This window comes from Canis lupus, chromosome 4, assembly GCF_011100685.1.
Source record: "Canis lupus familiaris isolate Mischka breed German Shepherd chromosome 4, alternate assembly UU_Cfam_GSD_1.0, whole genome shotgun sequence".
NCBI lineage: Eukaryota > Metazoa > Chordata > Mammalia > Carnivora > Canidae > Canis > Canis lupus.
In genome coordinates, this window is record NC_049225.1 from 24,329,358 (window position 1) to 24,348,588 (window position 19,231).

The following is a 19,231-nucleotide window of genomic DNA, read 5'->3' on the forward strand; positions in this document are numbered from 1 at the left end:
ATTTGGCTATTGTTGATAATGCTACTATAAACATCAAGGTGCATATATCCTTTTGAATTAGTATTTTAATATCTTTTTTAAGAAGGATTTTATTTATTCATGAGAGAGACACAGAGGCAGAGACATAGGCATTGGGAGAATTAGGCTTCCTGCAGGGAACCCAATGTGGGACTCAATCCCAGGACCCCAGGATCACGCCCTGAGCCAAAGGCAGACACTCAACCACTGAGCCACCCACTGAGTGTCTAGTATTTTTGTATTCTTTGGGTAAATACCTAGTAGTACAATTGCTGGATCATAGAATATAGTTCTATTTTTAACTTTCTGAGGAACCTCCATACTGTTTTCCAGAGGGGCTGCACTAGTTTGCATTCCTACCAACAATGCAAGAGGTTTTCCTTTCTTCACATCCTTTCCAATACCTATTGTTTCTTGTGTTAATTTTAGCCATTCTGACAGGTGCAAGGTTATAAGCTCATTGTTGTTTTGATTTGTATTTCCCTGATTGCTTCTTTCATCACTGTATTTACAATTTAGCTTTCCACAGAATCCTAAAATAATTTAAAAAAATAATCCTACTAGGTTATTTCTTAGTTATGGCATTTAATTATCCTGCTGTTTGAGTGTTTTGGTAAATACTTTGTTAACTCCATGTTGGTAAAAATGATGATAATTCCATGCTTAAAGTTAACAAGTGACGAAACTCCTATCTTGAAGGATAGGCACTTAAGGTTGTTAAGGAAACAGTTTCCACATCTTCCAAGATGGCTCTAGCCCTCATTTATTTTATTATTTATTTATTTTAATTGAAATGTAGTTGATGCACAATCTTACATTAGTTTCAGAAGTACAACATAGTGATCTGACAACTCCACATTATGCTATGCTCACGAGTGTAGCTACCATCTGTCTCCATATAGTGTTAACACAGTACCATTGATTATATTTATGCTGTACCTTTGATCTCTGTGATTACTCATTCCATAACTGGAAGCCTGTACCTCCCTTTTCCCTTCAGTCATTTTGCCCATGCCCCCACATCTGTCCCTCTAGCAAACATCAGTTCATTTTCTGTATTTATGAGTCTGTTTCTTCTCTTTGTTTTTTAGCTTCCACATAGAAGTTGAAATCATATGATATTTGTCTTTCTCTGATTTATTTCACTTGGCATAATACTCTGTAAGTCCATCCATGTTAACCATAAAAAAGAATGAGATCTTGCCATTTACAGTATATATAAAAAACATCTTTATCCATTCATCTATCAGTGGACACTTGGGTTGTTTCCAATCTTGGTTATTGTAAATAATGCTGCAATAGACATAGAAGTACAAATCTTTTTGAACCAGTGTTTTCAGGGGTGGTGGTGGTAAATACCCAGTAGTAGAATTACTGGATCATATGGTATGACTATTTTTAATTTTTTAAAAAGATTTTACTTATTTAAGAGAGAGAAAGAGACAGAGATAGCAACAAAGATAGCATGAACAAGGAGGAGAGGAAGAGCTAAGCAGGGAGCCTGACATGGGGCTTGATCCCAGGACCCTGGGGTTGTGACCTGAGACAAAGGTCTGACTAAGCCACCCACAAAACCCTATTTTTAATTTTTTGAGCAACCTCCATACTGTTTCCCACAGTGGCTATACCAGTTTGCATTCCCACCAACAATGCATGAGCATTCTTTTTTCTCTATATCCTCACCTACACTTGTTATTTCTTTTATTTTTTATTCTAGCCATTCTGACAGATATAGGGTGATATCTCATTGTGGTTTTAATTCACATTTCCCTGATGATGAGTGATGTTAAGCAGCTCTTCATGTGTCTGTTGGCCATCTGTATGACTTCTTTGGAAAAATGTCAATTCAGGTCCTCTACAAATTTTTTAATCACATTCTTTTCCGTGTTGAGTTGTTTAAGTTCTTAATATATTTTAGATATTAACCCCTTGTTAGATATATGTCTGAAATATAATTTACAAATATGTTCTTCCATTCAGTAGGTTGCTTTTTTATTTCCTTCACTGTAAAAACAAAACAAAACAAAACAACAAAAACAAAAAACACCCTGTCATTTTGGTGTAGTTCCAGTAGTTTATGTTTGCTTTTTTTCCCCTCTTGCCTGAAGAAACATCTACGTTGGTAAGGTTGATGTCAGGGAAATTACTGCCTATGTTTCTTTTAGGGGTTTTATAGTTTCATGTTTCACATTTAGGTCTTTAATCAATTTTGAGTTTGTGTGTGTGTTAGGTGTAAGAAAGTGGTCCAGTTTTGTTCTTTTGCATGAAGCTCTCCATTTTCCCAGTACTATTTATTGAAGAGACTGTCTTTTTCACTTTATATATTCTTGCCACCGTTGCTATAGATTGACCATATAAGCACAGGTTTATTTCTGGCCTCTCTATGCTGTTCCATTGATTTACATGTCTGTTTTTGTACCATGCTGCTTTGATGACTACAGCTTTTTAGTATATCTTGAAATCTGGAATTGTGATACCACTAATTTTGTTCTTCTTTCTCAAGATGGCTTTGGCTGTTTGGGTTCTTTTGTGGTTCCATATAAATTTTAGGATTATTCACTCTAGTTCTGTTAAAAAAAATACTATTGGTATTTTGATAGGAATTACATTGAATATGTAGACTGCTCTGAGTAGTATGAACATTTTAATAATAATACTTGTAATCCGTGAGCATGGGATTTCTTTCCATTTGTTTGTATCATCTTTAATTTCTTTCATCAATGTTTCATGGCCACAGGGAGCCATAAAATGAAAACATTCAATTTTTAGGAAGTAGAGGACTTTTGCCTCTTTAGTTAAGTTTACTTTTTAGGTATTTTATTCTTTCTGGTGCAATTGTAAGTAGAAATATTTTCTTAATTTCTCTCTGGAAGTTCATTAATGTATAGAAACCTGTTTCTAGGTATAAGCTTTAAATACTGTAAATTTACTGAATTTAAGTTTTTGGGTGGAGTCTTTAGCGTTTTTTATAAATAGTATCATGTCATGTACAAATAGTGAGTTTACTTTCTTCCTTACCAATTAGAATACCTGTTATTTTTCTTGGCTTATTGCTGTGACTAGGACTCCCAGTACTATGTTGAATAAAACTAGTGGGACTGGACACCCTGTCTTATTCCTAATCTTAGAGGAAAAGGTCTGATTTTCACCATGAGTATGATGTTAACTGTGGGTTTTTCATAGATAGCCTTTATTATGTTGAGGTATATTCCTTCTGAAGCTACTTTGTTGGGAGTTTTTATCATGAATTAATGTTAGATCTTGTCAAATGCTTTACCTGCACCTATTGAGATGATCATAATTTTTCTTCGTTTTGTAATGTGGTGTGATTTGATTGATTTGCAAATATTGAACCATCCTTGCATCCCTGGAATAAATCCCACTTGATATGGTGAATGATCCTTTCTCTTCTAGATTTATTTGAGAGAGAGAGGGATGCCTGGGTAGCTCAGCAGTTAAGTGCATGCCTTCAGCCCAGGGCATGCTCCTGGAGTCCTGGGATTGAGTACTGCATCAGACTCCTTGTATAGAGCTTGCTTCTTTCTCTGCCTATGTCTCTGCCTCTCTCCCTCTCTCATGAATAAATAAATAAAATCTTTAAAAAGAGAGAGAGAATATGCAAGGGGAAGGACAGCAGGAGAGGGAGAGACAGAATCTCAGACTCCCCACTGAGCACAGAGCCCAACACAGGGCTTAATCTCATGACCCTGAGATCATGACCTGAGCCCAAATCAAGTCAGATGCTTAACTGACTGAATCACCCAGGCATCCTGGTGAATAATCCTTTTAACGTATTGTTTATAATTGTGGTTTGCTAATATTTTGTTGAGGATGTTTGCGTCTATGTTCATCAGAGATATTGGCCTATAATTTTCTACTTTATGTAGTGACTTTTCTTTTGTTATCAGGGTAATGCTGGCCTTGTAGAATGTATTTGGAAGCTTTCCTTCCTTTTTTTTGGAATGTTTTGAGAATAGGTGTTAACTCTTCATTAATGGTCTGCTAGAATTCACCTGTCAATCCACGTAGTCCTGGACTTTTTGGTTGTTAGAGGAGTTTTTTGATTACTAATTCCAATTTTGTTACTTATAATTGGTCTGGTTTGATTTCCTTTTTCTTCCTACTTCAGTTCAGGAAGATTGTATGTTTCTTTTTTTTTTTTTAATTTTTATTTATTTATGATAGTCACAGAGAGAGAGAGAGAGGCAGAGACACAAGCAGAGGGAGAAGCAGGCTCCATGCACTGGGAGCCCAATGTGGGATTCGATCCCGGGTCTCCAGGATCGCGCCCTGGGCCAAAGGCAGGCACCAAACCGCTGCACCACCCAGGGATCCCAGATTGTATGTTTCTAAAAATTTATCCATTTCTTCTAGATTGTACAATTTGTTGGCATGGTTTTTGTAGTAGTCTCTTATAATCCTTTGTATTTCTGTGGTGTTGGGTTGTTCTCTTTGATTTCTGATTTCATTTATTTGGGTCATCTCTTTTTCTGAATGAGTCAGGCCAAAGGTTTATCAATTTTGTTTCAAAGAATCAGCTGTTGATTTCATTGATCTTTCCCCTTTGTTGGGGTCCCCATTTTATTTATTTCCACTCTGATCTTTATTATTTCCCTTCTTGACTTTGGGCTTTGTTCTCTTTTTTTCTAGTCCTTTTAGGTGTGAGGTTAGGTTGCATATTTGAGATTTTTTTGTTTCTTTAGGTATGCCTCTATTGCTATAAATTTCCCTTAAAACTCTTTTCACTGGGAGTTGACGGACAGTCTCTGGCTGCTTTGGGGCAGCCTGGGGACCGCGGAAGAGGCTCCCCGGGGCGGCCGCAATGCCTAGCTCGCGGCAGGTCAGTCAGCTCCTGGATCTATGCCTGTGGTGCTTCATGAAGAATATTTCCAGATATATCACAGACATTAAGCCTTTGCCTCCCAACATAAAAGATAGACTGATTAAAATAATGAGTACCCAGGGGCAGATAACAGATTCAAATATAAGTGTGATTTTACATCCTGAAGTCCAAACACTAGATCTAAGAAGCTGTGACATTTCAGATACTGCTCTCCTACACCTGTGCAACTGCAGAAAATTAAAGAAATTAAATATAAGTTCCTCAAAAGAAAACAGAATTTCCATAACTTCAAAAGGAATAAAAGCTGTGGCTTCCTCTTGTTCATACGTCCATGAAGCTTCTTTGAAAAGATGTTGCAATCTTACTGACGAAGGAGTCCTTGCTCTTGCACTCAACTGCCGGCTGTTAAAGATCATTGATTTAGGTGGCTGTTTAGGAATTACTGATGTGTCCTTACATGCATTGGGAGAAAACTGCCCATTTTTGCAGTGTGTTGATTTTTCAGCTACTCAGGTATCTGATGATGGTGTAGTTGCTCTTGTTAATGGACCTTGTGCCAAGAAATTAGAGGAGATTCATATGGGACTTTGTGTAAATCTGATGAGGCTGTAGAAGCTGTCCTTACTTGCTGTCCTCAGATACGTATATTACTCTCCCATGGATGCCCCCTAATAACAGATCATTCACGAGAAGTTCTGGAGCAATTAGTAGGCCCAAACAAACTAAAGCAAGTGATGTGGACTGTTTATTGATGCTTATTGAAGCTTATCAAAGCAATGATCTTCATACTACATTCCCAGGAAACAATGGTTTTAAGAGATTGGCTTTCCAATAATGTGGTTTTTGCTTTGAAGTTAACAGACTCTTAAACATTTTAATAGTGCATTATCCTGTTTGTTTGCGGAGTCATTGTTTTTGACGTGGTAAGCCAGGCATGCCCTCTAATGTAGGGGGGGGTGGGGTGGGCAGGGACTATTGTGTTTGTTCCTTAAATAACAAACTTAAATTACCAGTTTTCCTTGAAGATTTCCTTCTCTTACTTACATATTTGAGCTGTTGCAAGAGAAATTTACCATTATGAATAAATAACCATTAGGCAAATTCTAAGTATCTCTAAAAGCATAATTATCTTCCTTGCTATTTTCTGGCCCCTACCTTCCATAAGCATTTAAATGCTCATTGGCCAAAAGCAAAGCTGAACATCAGGCCCGTAAATCCTCACAGAATTTATTATTTCAATTAAAAAATAATAATAGAATAAAATATAATAGTTTAATGTCATAAACCCACATCATCCACCTTAACCATTCAGCCTATAAATATTACTGAGGCCTTTGCCCAGACACTTATTTGATTTCTATGGCTACTTTTCCCAAATAGTTGCTATTCATCTATGAAATTTCTTCCTTAAATACTGCATTCAGGAACATGTAAGAATGAGTAAATACAAAATATCATTGGACAGCCCAGGTGGCTAAACGGTTTGGTGCCGCCTTTAGCCCAGGGCATGATCCTGGAGACCCAGGATTGAGTCCCACATTGGGTTCCCTTCATGGAACCTGCTTTTCCCTCTGCCTGTGTCTCTGCCTCTCTGTCTCTCTCATGAATAAATAACATTAAAAAAAAAAAAATACATGGGGCAGCCCTAGTGGCTCAGTGGTTTAGCGCCACCTTTGGCCCAGGGCCTGATCCTGGAGACCAGGGATGGAGTCCCACATTGGGCTCCCTGCATGGAGCCTGCTTCTCCCTCTGCCCGTGTCTCTGTCCCCCCCCCCCACCTCTGTCATGAATAAATGAATAAAATCTTTAAAAAAAATTCTTTTCACTGTGTCTCAGACTTTGGACCATTATGTTTTCATTTTCATTTGTCTTCATGTATTTTCCTATTTCTTCTTTGATTTCTTGGTTCACCTATTCATTGTTTAGTAGCATGTTATTTAACCTTCATGTATCTATTTTTTTCTAATTTCTTCTTGTGATTGATTTCTAGTTTAATAAATACCACCATTGTCAGAAAAGATGCATTTGACTTCAATCTTCTTAAATGTCTCAAGATTTGTGACCCAAAATGTGCTCTATCCTAGAGAATGTTCCATGTGCACTTGAATGTGTGTTCTACTGTTTTTGGATGAAATGTTCTTTATATATCTGTAAAGTCCATTTGGTCTAATGTCATTCAGTGACACTATTTCCTTATTGGTTTTCTGCCTGGATGACCTATCCATTGATATAAAGTGGTGTGTTAAAGTCTACTATTATTGTATTACTGTCAATTTTTCCCTTTAGGTCTATTAATATTTGCTGTATATACTTAGGTGCTCCAATGTTGGGTGTATAGAGATTTACAATTGTTATATCCTTTTGTTGGATTGGTCTCTTTAGCATTAATGGCCTTGTCTTTTGCTATAATCTTCATTTTAAAGTCTGTTTTGTCTGATAAAAGTATTGCTACCCTGGCTTTTTTCCCCCCTTATGTTTGCATGGAGTAACCTTTTCCATCCTTTCACTTTTGGTCTGCATGTGTCGTCTTAAGTGAGTCTCATGTAGGCAGCATAAGACAGTTCTTGTTTTTGTTTTTTTTAACTCATTCTATAACCCTATATGTTTTGATTGAAGCATTTAGACCATTTACATTTAAAGTGATTGTTGATAGGTATGTACTTACTGCCATTTTAATTGTTTTTCTGGTTGGTTTTGTAGTTCTTGTTCCTTTCTTCTCTTACTCTGTGACTGATGACTTTTAGTGTTGTTTGGCTTTCTTTCTCTGTATTTTTTGAGTATCTGTTACAGGTTTTGGGTTTGTGGCTATCATGACATTCATATACAATATTTTAAGTATATATGTATGTATTAAGTTGATGGTTAAGTTTGAACACATTCTAAAAGAACTTTTTTACCACCCCCCATCATGTGTTCTGTGTATGGTATCATATTTTACATCCTTTTATTCAGAATTTTCTTTTAATTATAGCCTTTTACATGTAAAGAAAGGCCTTTTAACATTTCTTGTAAGGCTGGCTTAATAATAATTAACTTTCATCTGGGAAACCATTTCTCCATCAATTCTGAATAATAATCTCACAGATAGTCTTGTTGCAGGTTTTTTTCCTTTCAGCACCTTCAATGTATCATTCCACTTCCTTCTAGTCTACAAAGTTTCTGCTGAAAAATCAGCTGATAATCTTATGGAGTTTCCCATTGTACCTATTTTGTTCTCTCTTGCTGTTTTTCAAATTCTCTTTAATCATTAACATTTTAATTATGTGTTGTGGTATAGACTACCTGAGTTCATCTCGGCTTCCTGAACCTAGATGTGTTCCCTTCCCCAGGTAATAGAAGCCTTCTGTCCCCAACTCTCTTCTTCTGGGACCGCTATAATGTGAATGTTTGCCTGCTCTTGTCCAAGAGATCTCTTAACATAGCCTCATTTTTAAAAATTCTTTTTTGGGAGCACCTGGGTGGCTCAACCAGTTAGGCATCATACTCTCGATCTCAGCTCAGATCTTGATCTCAGGGTTATGAGTTCAAGCCCCATGTTGGGCTCCACAATAGGCATGGAACCTACTTAATAAAATAAAAATTCTTCTCTTTTGCTGTTCATCTTGATTGCTTTATATTACCATCTTTCAGATTACTGATCCATTCTTCAGTATTTGCTAATCTGTTGATTCCCTTTAGGGTATTTTTTTGTTATTGTATTCTTCAACTCTGATTGGTTCTTTTTATATTTTCTTTTTTTTTTTTTTTTTGGTTCTTTTTATATTTTCTTTGTTCAAGTTCTCACAGAGCTCTTCCACCATTCTCTCCAGTACACTGAGCATCTTTATGATCATTATTTTAAACTTATCAGGCATATTGCTTATCTCCATCTCATTTAGTTCTCTCTCAAAGGTTTTGTCTTAACTCACTTGGAACATACTTTTCTGTCTCCCCATTATTTTGCTTGACTTTGTGTTTATTTCATGAATTTTGTGGGACAGCTACTTCTAAACTCAAAGGAATGGTCTCATGTATGGCCATCCTGTGTAGACTGTGTATACCTGGTGATTTTGATTTGCTTGCTGGAGCTGTCTGGCATAGGCTGGGGTGCTGGGGCGCTGGGGCTGTCCTTTTGGGATAGCCAGAGCTGAAATGGGCATAGCCTGGGGTGGTTCCTGTGCTCTCTGTGCAGAGGGTACCATGGCAGGCTAACTGAAGCTGAAGTGGGTATGAACTAGGGTCCCTGGGATCTCTGCAGAGGGTACCCTGGTGAGGCACAAGCTGGGGAATCTGGAGCCAAGGCTGGGTGTGAGATGGGGGGTTCTGGGGCACTCCACACAGGGTATGCCCTGGCAGGTAAAAGTAGCTGAAGTAGGCATGTGCTGGCATGGTCCGGGGGCTCTTGGTGCAGAGAACACCCTGGCAGGACAGCTGAAACTCAAGTGGGTGTAAGCTGGGGTGTCTTGGGGTACTCAGTGCAAGGGATGCCCTTATGGAGCAGTTTGAGCTGAGGGAGGGTGTGGGCCAATGAATCCTGGAGCACTCCACACCGGGGTGGTGCCTTGGTGGAGTGGCTGGAACCAAGGCAAGCACTGGCTAGGGGTTTCTGGAGTGCTGTGCCACGAGTGTACTGGCAAGTCCTCTGGAGCCAAAGTGGTAGAGGTTTGGAGTGTTTTGGGGTGCTATGGGCCTCTGTCACCTTACTGAGATGGTTGGTGCTATAGTGAGCACTAAGAGTATCCTGGTGTGTGCCCCATCCTGGCTCCAGCTGAGGCTGCCTTGGTGGGATGACTGGGGCTGGTGTGGACTCGAGGCATGCTAGGGTTGCCTGACTCTGTTCTCATCCATGCTATCAAAGTGAAGGGGGACATAACCGTGGCACTTACTAGCCCCTCCAACCCAGAGAGTTCTAACAGCTCCCTATCCTTTGGCAGAGTTCCTTTCTATTCTATTTTCTCTTTTAAACCAGTTTTTTTCTGTGCCCCAAGGCATCCAGGGCTGGTAAGTAGCCCTCATTTATTTTAATGTTCACCTTTAGAAAAAAAAAAAAAAAAAAGATTGCAATGACCACTGGGCTCAAAGCTTTTGACAGGATTTTGTTTTTCCTCCTTTTCATTTGGAATGAAAAATAGTTGGTAATGAAACTTGGGAACGTTCTGTAAGATATAATACTGAAAAGAGTTTACTGATCCCCATGGAGAGTTTGGGTTGAATATAATGAGGAAATTTGTAAGAATGTCATTTCCTTCTGAAATATATATTATTTTTATTCTACTTGCTATAACACGTAAGGTAATAAAGGTTAGTTTCCATTCACTGAACCACCATTTTATTTCTATCCCCTCACATTTACATTGCTTCTAACAGGATTTTTTTTTAAATCCTCTATGGTCACAAAATTTAAGTAAAGTACTGAAGCTTATTTTCAATATTTTTTACCAAAATAGTTTGGGTGAAACAAAGGGTATTTGGGAGAAAGGAATTTCACTGATTTTTTTTTTTAAGTTGGTAAAAGTAATAATACTTTCTTACCCAAATTAAATATTTTAAGAGTGCATAAAAGATAAAGAGCCCTTGTATAAACTTAGTATACTTCATTAGGGTCACAGCTTTATATTACGCCATATTTTTGAAAAAGAGAAAGCTTAAGTACCATTATTGTAATAGCTCCATAACCATAGTAAAGTTGTAGTTCCTTTAGAAGGAAACCTATTTTGAATAAATATCTGAAAGTTCAGAGAGCCTAAATTTTCTACTGTAAGAGTGTGCCATTAGAGTGAATGAATACCAAGGGGATAAACCTAAGTCCTATGCATTAAAAAAAAAAAAAAATAGTAACATCAATAGAATCATCTGTGTCACTATAGCATGCATTCACATTCAAATATGAAAAATACCACACAGAAAACAGAAACATTTTTAAAAAAAGATTTAAGATCATAAATAGGTCATTGTTGTCACAACACATTTCAGAATTGAAAAAAACATTTTGGCTTTTTAGAAAATTTCTATCAATTCCCTCATCATTAAAAGGACTTGTACATTTTAAAATTTCCAGTCTCCTAAGGCACAATATTTTATCAGAATGCCAATATCACCACCTGCTGTAGCAGGAATAAGAGGCAAGGTATTAGCACTAAGAAAAACAGTAAATTTTATGGACAAACTCATCATTTAAAAAAAGGGGGCAAGAGACTAATGATCATTTTAGTTAAGAAGACCCACTGTTATATAGGGATCTGTATTTAAAAATTTTTTAATCAAAGTATTTTAACTTAAACAGACTTAATTCACCACAATCAACTCAGAATAGCATATGGGGCAAACATCAAGTGGAACCCTGATTAGAGGCCTAGTTTATTCCTAGTCTTCAGGTAGATCCGGAAAAGTAAGACTAGGTAAACCTAATACCTAGGTACATACTGTGAGGCTTCTGTTCCTTAATCAGATGGCCCATTCTAGCTACTCCCTACTGAGATATAGTGAGATACTATAATCAGATGCTTAAACTGTTTTCTTTATCCAAGAAGTTCTTTAAGATAAAAGTGTAAAAATTCCTCACTTTTTAGGTCTACCTTGCTTTATCCTCTGTGATACCAACTGAACTTTAAAGGTTTATATGTACAATCTGGTGATTTAGTGTTACTTTTAAAAGAAAAAACCCCCACAAAGTTAGTGATTGTCCACAGATGAAACATCAGATGAGGTTCATGACTGAAATCAATCATGGAGTGTTAGTCAATTGTAAACTCTGGAAAGTTAAGACTGGGAAATGTGCATATCAGACACATTAGAGTACAGGAGAAGAAGGGAAGCCTATTTGTCATTCCAATTCTGATAAGGTGCATGGTCTTCGAAACTCTTGTCCACGTTCATGGAGCCACTTATTGGATACTGTGAGAGGAAAAAAAAAAAATATTCTTTACTATCTAATTAGTTTAATGAACTTGCAGGAGCTATATCTGTATCAAAGTTTCTAAATGAGCTAAAAGTTCAAGACCAAGTAAGATGAAGGCAGATGAAGAGCTCCACTGAAAGTAGGAACACACATTTGAGAGTTTTTGTGCATTTCCTAAAGTTTCTGATGTTCGATGAAAGGCTTGAAATGAAACGCAATTGGAATTAAGATTAGGTACAGACAGAACATTATTTTTCCTGTTTGCAAAATACAATCTCTGATAGAGACATTTTAAAAATGAACACAAAGGCTCCACTCTCCAGGAACAACTCTACAACCAATCACTACTATTATGTGCTCATAATTAAGTTTCCTTGATTCTGAGATACTGCTTTACAACGTACATCAGATGGAATTGTCTACTCCTCCTATATCCTACAGACCAATCAGTGGCATCAACGTGTATAAAATATCTAAACTAGGACCCATAATTACCCTGTCACTTTTTCTTATATATCTCTTCAGCCTCTTTACTCTTCAACCCTTTCGCTGCCGCCTTAGTCCAGGCTTTCATCCTTGCCCACTTAGACAAGGGAAAAGAACTTTCTAAATGATCTCCCCTTCACTACTCTCTTTTAGTCCAGTGATTCTCAAGCATTATAATCATCAGGGGAGATTTTTAAAATCCTAATAATCAGGTGTCAGTCCTTAGTCCTGCTATGTCTGATATGGTAGCCACTAGACTAGACACGTGGCTACTAAGTACCTGAAATGTGGCTAGTAATACATATTGAAATGGATTTATATATTATTTAGCCTCTATTTAAAACCATCTGGTTCTATATCTTTTTAATGTGGCTGGTCATGCACTAGCATGACCTTGAATATCTCTTTAGCCTCATGAGTCCTGGTCCCTAACATTCCTGGAAAACATACTGCTCTAGCTTCAAGACCAAGTTTTAAAACTAAGCTTTAGAGCCCCAATATAATGAGTTACCATCTTCTGTTTACATCTCTGTATTAGTAATGCACTATACTATATTCTATTTATCCATTAGCATGTCTCAATCAGAATAACTGTAAACTTCTTGAGGGATAGATAGTGTCTTATTCAAGTGGGAATTCAAGTTAAAAACTGTCATCAGAATTCTGATCTTTGAAAGCAAATATTAAGATCAAAAACTGACTTGGCTGAATCCCTTTCAATGTTAGGAGTTCTCTTTTCTTTTTAAGATACAGACATTAATTTCAAAATAAGACTGAAATCTTAGAAGAGAATATAGGAAATATTTACCCCATTTGTTTCCAACCAGCACTGGACAGGCTGCATGCCGTGTACTATAATCTCCTTCTCCACTGGCAAACAGATTATACCAGAAAACAGCTGTACCCTATGGAGAATAATACAAAATTACCTCTACATAACATATCAGGTTATCATTTTTTGCAATAATTTAATTTTCCTGTGGAAGCATTATCTTCCTAATAAAATTCTAAAAATATGAGTAAATCATTTACAAAATTTTGGTGAGCATATGAAAATGCTAATAACACAAAGCTGCTTGACAAAAGAGTATTTGCCAAAACAAAGCTAACAAACCTTACAATAGCAAGATGGAGGGATAAACATCATATGGAACCCATTTCAGAAATGAAAACTTTTAAGTACTAATCCTTGGCTGTTCACTACTTCTAGATAATCATGGTAAATTGTGCCATAAAAATACTCAAAATTTTATCTAGTATACATAAGGACTACATTATCTCTATCTTTAAAAAATGTAATTCATTAATTAGGCCATGAAATAAAGGGTGCATCTCTTCCTTAGGGAAAAAATAGACTCACAAAATTAAAATAACAAAGGAATCAAGTTTACCTTTTTGGGCCAAACACTTGCTCCTACTTCAGGAAAAACAGTGGCTCCTCCTGCTGACACATCACTCATCTGTAAGAATTCCAGAAACGATTATCAGAAGCACTGGCATAATAAAGTTAAATGTGCCATTGTGAGGGAGAAAGGACACTGCAGAGAATATGAGAACATCTGGACTTCTACTTAACTTCTACTTAACATAGGTTTGTGCATGCTACTCAATTTTTTATAAAAACAAGATGCTGCTTAGGTTTATATACTTAAAAGAAGTAAAGAAATGATAGGAAGGGAGATATGGGTATCATTTATATTTTATAGCCAGATGTAAAAAGAGATTATTTAAAACCAATAAATCAAGTAATACAGGGGTATAATTATGCATTTATTGCACTTAGAATATCCTCTCCATGGGGGCAGGACTTCTCATTTGTTCACTGCTTAGCTTTAGTGTAGTTACAGTAGGTGTTCCTAGGTATTAGGTATTAGAATATGAAAACGCTAATTCAAAAGGATGTATGTACCCCTGTGTTTGCTGCAGCATTACTTTCAATAGCTAAATTATGGAAGCAACCCAAGTATCCATTAAAAGATGGACAGGGATGCCTGGGTGGGTCAGTGGTTGAGTGTCTGCCTTTGGCTCAGGTCATGATTCTGGTATTGAGTCCCACATTGGGGAGCCAATTCTCCCTCTGCCTATGTCTCTGAGTTGCTTATGAATAAATAAACAAGAAAGATGAATGGATAAAGAAGATGTGGTATATATGCACAATGGAATATTATCCAGCCATAAAAAAGAATGCAATCTTGCCATTTGCAATGTGGACAGAAGTAGAGAGTTTTATGCTAAGTCAGAGAAAGATAAGAAAGAAACCAAGAAACAGAATTTTTAACTATAGAGAACAAACTGATGGTTACCAGAGGTGGGGGAGAGGAGATTAAGGAGGGCACTTGTGATAAGTACCGGGTAATATAAGGAAATGGTGAATCACTAAACTGTACACCTGAAACTAATATCACACTGTATGTTAAACTCCACTGGAATTAAGATCTAAAAAAAGTTTTTAAATGTAACCTAGAATAAAAACACAAATCTTCTAGATTGAGGAAGTACACGGACAAAATGAGACAAAGGAAACCTAGGCCATAAAGATTGTATCACAAAGTAAAACCAACTATGCTATATCCAAGAGTCACATCTAAAACAGGGACTTATAAACACTGAAAACAAAAATATTGCCAGGCAAATGTTATACCAAAGAAAACAGAGTTTGATCTTAATACCAGGCATTGTTTAAATAAAAATAAAAGCATTAAGTGGGATAAAGAAAAATATTTTACTATGATAAATACATCAATAGCAAAGAGTTATTAGCTCTTTAAGTAGTGAAAAAACTGACTTTGGATAAATGAAAAAGTTGTGCTAAATGGCCCACTTGGCAATAGTATTTAAACAATGGGGGGTATGAATTACTAATCAAAATGCTACAGAATTAGAGGAGAACATAAAAATTGATAATCTAACATAATCGAATGGTCAAAGCTAATATTTACAGATAATAGACCAAATAATATAGCATCAACATTCATAAAAGTGAAAAAAAACCGACTGAATGTCTTTTAAACATCACCTTTCTAATGAGAGAAATGCAAATTAAAGTTACCATAACTGCCAATTTAATAAGTAAAAAAGATGTACAGATCGAAGTCAGACAAACATCACACTTAAAGGCAGGATATATATTGGTACAATTATGGAGAGCTCACCTCTAGAAAGTATACAAGATTTCACTGTATGAATTTTATATAATGTATCAGCTTCTCTGGTCTTCTCTTTGAGTCCTTTTTATTACAGTACTTAAATCCTTTTTTTATGGGATCTTAAATCTTTTTGGAAACAGATGAAGTTGTAGGAGGGAGGGAGAATGATAAAGTAGGCTGGAAGGAGGGAGAGAGGATTGGAGGATAGAGGTTTTGTAAAAGACAGGGAAGGCAGAAGGGATCAATAAAGAGAGGAAAAGAGACAGCAGAGGTACACAGATTCTGGTAGGGTTTGAGAAAAATAAAAAGAGATGCCATTTTCATATCATTCAAATGGGGTAGGGGGTGGAAAGTGTGATGAAATAAGCAAAATTTAAGTCTAGATATAAAATACATCTTTTTAAGGTAACAAAAGTTACAACATTGTAGGAGATTATATTTTCCAAATACAATATATACCAATATGTCCTGTCCCACGTGTTCTTTTTCCTGTTACACTAATACTTTTTTTTTTAAATATTTATTTATTCATGAGACACACACACACACACACACAGGCAGAGACAGAGACAGAGGGAGAAGCAAGCTCCATGCAGAAAACCTGATGTGGGACTCGATCCCGGGGCTCCAGGATCATGCCCTGAGCCACCCATGCATCCCACACTAACACTCTTATCAAGTGGCAGGGTCTATGTCCCCTCCTCCTGAATCATGGCAGATCTTTGTAATTGCCTTGGTTAATAAAATGCAAGAGAAGTGACATTATTTGATTTCAGAGGATAGGTAATAAAAATACTATGCATTTCAGCCTTGCTTTTTGTGCGTATGAGCTCTTGTAATCCAGTCACCATGCTGGGAGGAAGCGCAGACCACATGCAGGTGTTCTGGGCCAAATCCAGTCTCAATCCCAGCCTTTAAAATGACCCCAGTGAGTCATCATCTGACCACAGATGCATTAAAGATCCAGAGCAAGAATCAGGAGTGAAGCCCACTCAACCTCACAACTATGATAAATTATTGTGCTCAAAGTTTAAATTGTTTAAATACTTAAAAACATATAGGAAAAATAAAAAAATATCATATATTGTTTTGAAACTTCAATAAATAATGTGAATATGTTTATTCATAATGGGGCTTCCAGGGTGCTATAATATGCTCTCAATCTGGCTGCTGCTTACACCAGATGTGTTCACTTTGTGAAAATTTATCAAGTTACAGTACTTATGATTTGTATACTTTTCTGATTTATATCAACAAAACTTTCAAAGTTTGTTAAAATGAGTGCAAATATATACAGAGATGCCTATGTACACATATTAACAGTCTATACTCCAAAATATCAGTAATGATCGTCTCCAAGTAGAGACTGTTAGTAATTTTAGCATTAAGGTTTTCATATTACAATTTTAAGAAGTTACAAATGCAAAAATCCCCTCTATTTACTCAGTTGTAAAAACTTTATGTTAAATAAGAGCTAAGGAAAACATCTGAACACATCAAAATAAATGTCATGTAATAAAATCTCAACTTACAAAAATTTTAGCTGTAACTTACATAAAACAACCATGTAGCAATTCTGTTTCCTGTCCCCAGCTCTTTGAAAGCATCTGGTTCATCTTTCTGTGAATGAAACACAACAAATTCAATGGTATAAAATTCAGTAATGCAAATACCTAGTGGCAAATAAACACCAGTAATATGCTAAAGGATATGCCAAAAACAATCCTAAAAAGTTCAGATAGTATGTACTGCATACTGTATAGCAGGCACTCAAATACTTGGATGTCAATTCAGCTTGTACATGAATACTTTTGATAAGACCATTGCAGGGGAAAAAAACCCAGATTTATTAGCCTAAATAATGAAAACCAGTATCTACTATCCACAGATTAATAAAATTAATGCCTATAGCTTCACTTCCAAACCAAACAAAACAGAACAAGACATGACAGCCTCTTAGCTACATTCATGAACTCTATTCTCTGTGAGTAAAAAATTTACCTTGAGATTTACTTTGAACTCATGATCCATTCAAATGTTTACTGCTACTATGCTTGTCATTCTTTTGGACAGTCAGCACTTTAATCTGGCTGGAGAATTCACATCTGGCTATTTAAATCTAAATTAAAATACAATACAGTCTCTTGGCAGTTATCCCAGAAAAATGAAAATGGATTTTTCACACAGAAATTTACACACATCTTTATTTGTGATAGCCCTAAACTGAAAACTACCCTAACATCCTTCAAAGGATGATTAAACAAATTGAGGTGCATCCATACCATGAAATAATACTTAGCAATAAAAAGAAAGACTATTGATACATTCTGAAAGAACATGAACCTCAAAGGAATTATGCTCAGTGAAAAGAGAAGATCTCAAAAGAATACATACTGCATTTAACAGTTATATAATGTTTGTGAAATGACAATTATAGAGAACAGGTTAGTTTGGTGGTTACCAGCAGTTAGGCATGGGCAGCAGAAGGGTATATGCAGCTACAGAGCATACTATAAAGGAGTCTGGCAGTGATGGTGCAACTTAACTGTGGTGGTAGTTTCACAAAGCTACACATGTAATAAAATTGAATAGGCACACACATAAATTAGTGTAAATATAACTGGTGAAAATATGAATAAACTTGGTGGCTTGTTTCATTGCCTCTTAGGTTTTTTGTTTGTTTTTTGTTAAGATTTGACAGAGAATGAGAGAGTGCGCGCAAGTAGAGGGAGGGACTGAGGGAGAGGGAGAAGCAAGACTCCCTGCTGAGCAGGGAGCCCAACAGGGGGCTCAATCCCAGGACCCTGAGATCATGCATGACCTGAGCTGAAGGCAGACGCTTAACCAACTAAGCCACCCAGGCACCCCTCATTCTTCATTTTGATAGTGTGCCATGATAATGCAAGATGTTAATGTTGGGGGAGGCTGAAGGAAGGGTTCATGAGACCTCCCTGTACATTTCTTTGCAACTTCCTAGGAATTTGTAATTATTTCAAAATAAAAAACTAAGAAAAAATTTAGTTGCACTAATGGCAGGGCTTGAATTGTATGCTTTCACATCATCTAAGACTCAGACATTTTTCAATAATTGAAAATAGAAGGGAAAGAAACTAAAAATATACACTTTGCTGGCCTACATAGAAAAAGATTCTAGGATTTTGGTATTTAGGCTGGTCAAAGCCTATATATAACACAATATAGGCTGTGTTTTCTTTCAAAAGAATATACCATTATTTTACAATGGTAGTAGATCAAGAAGGTTATTAAAATACCTGAGACAGTTCTTAGAATTGATGTAATTATGATAAAGCTTAATTAATTGAGATTTAGTAATATATAATTTATAACTTGGTAAAGGACAGCTTTTTAGCAAACTGCTTTAATATTATTTATTTTCCAGTGTCTCTCTCTCTACATCTTTTTTCTCTTCCTGTCTCTGTGTATTCTTTTAATTCAGATTTATCAGCTAATTTGCTAATTCACTTCAACTGTCTGTTTTAAATTACCCACCAAACTTTATCTTATTTTTTTCTTAAAGATTTTATTTATTTATTCATGAGAGATACAGAGAGAGGCAGAGACAAAGGCAGAGAGAGAAACAGACTCCCTGTAGGGAGCCTGATGCAGAACTCGATCCCAGGACCCGAGGATCACGCCCTGAGCTGAAGGCAGATGCTTTAACCACTGAGCCACCGAGGTGCCCCTATCCATCAAACTTTAGATTTCAACAATTACTTTTTTCTATCTAGAGCTTGTTTTACAAATGTTAAGTCATTTTGAAAGTTTATTAATTTTTATTCTCTAATTTTAAAGAGTTATTTTATATTCTGTATCTGATAATTCAAGTACCTAACATCCTGG

At 36.4% G+C, this 19,231-nt stretch overlaps 2 protein-coding genes across 5 annotated transcripts in view; one reads left to right on the forward strand and one right to left on the reverse strand.

Annotated features, from left to right (window-relative positions):
• The first annotated feature begins 4,801 nt into the window (after positions 1 to 4,801).
• On the forward strand, positions 4,802 to 5,751 carry LOC100688228 (protein AMN1 homolog). The gene is given in 2 exon segments (XM_038533729.1): positions 4,802 to 5,456; positions 5,459 to 5,751. Coding segments are annotated over 2 exon segments (771 nt in total). The 5' UTR covers positions 4,802 to 4,840; the 3' UTR covers positions 5,614 to 5,751.
• A 4,338-nt stretch (positions 5,752 to 10,089) lies between these two features.
• Positions 10,090 to 19,231, reverse strand: part of P4HA1 (prolyl 4-hydroxylase subunit alpha 1) — a 77,503-nt gene continuing 68,361 nt past the window's right edge. For 3 of the 4 annotated variants that reach the window (XM_038534309.1, XM_038534308.1, XM_038534307.1), the window contains 4 exons: positions 16,925 to 16,990; positions 13,616 to 13,684; positions 13,033 to 13,129; positions 10,090 to 11,734 (listed from right to left, as the gene is read on the reverse strand). In XM_038534309.1, the coding sequence (XP_038390237.1) occupies positions 11,664 to 11,734; positions 13,033 to 13,129; positions 13,616 to 13,684; positions 16,925 to 16,990 (303 nt within the window). In that variant the 3' untranslated portion in view covers positions 10,090 to 11,663. Of the gene's footprint in view, positions 11,735 to 13,032; positions 13,130 to 13,615; positions 13,685 to 16,924; positions 16,991 to 17,371; positions 17,490 to 19,231 lie in introns of those variants that run through there. The other variant, XR_005357958.1, reaches the window with a different exon arrangement.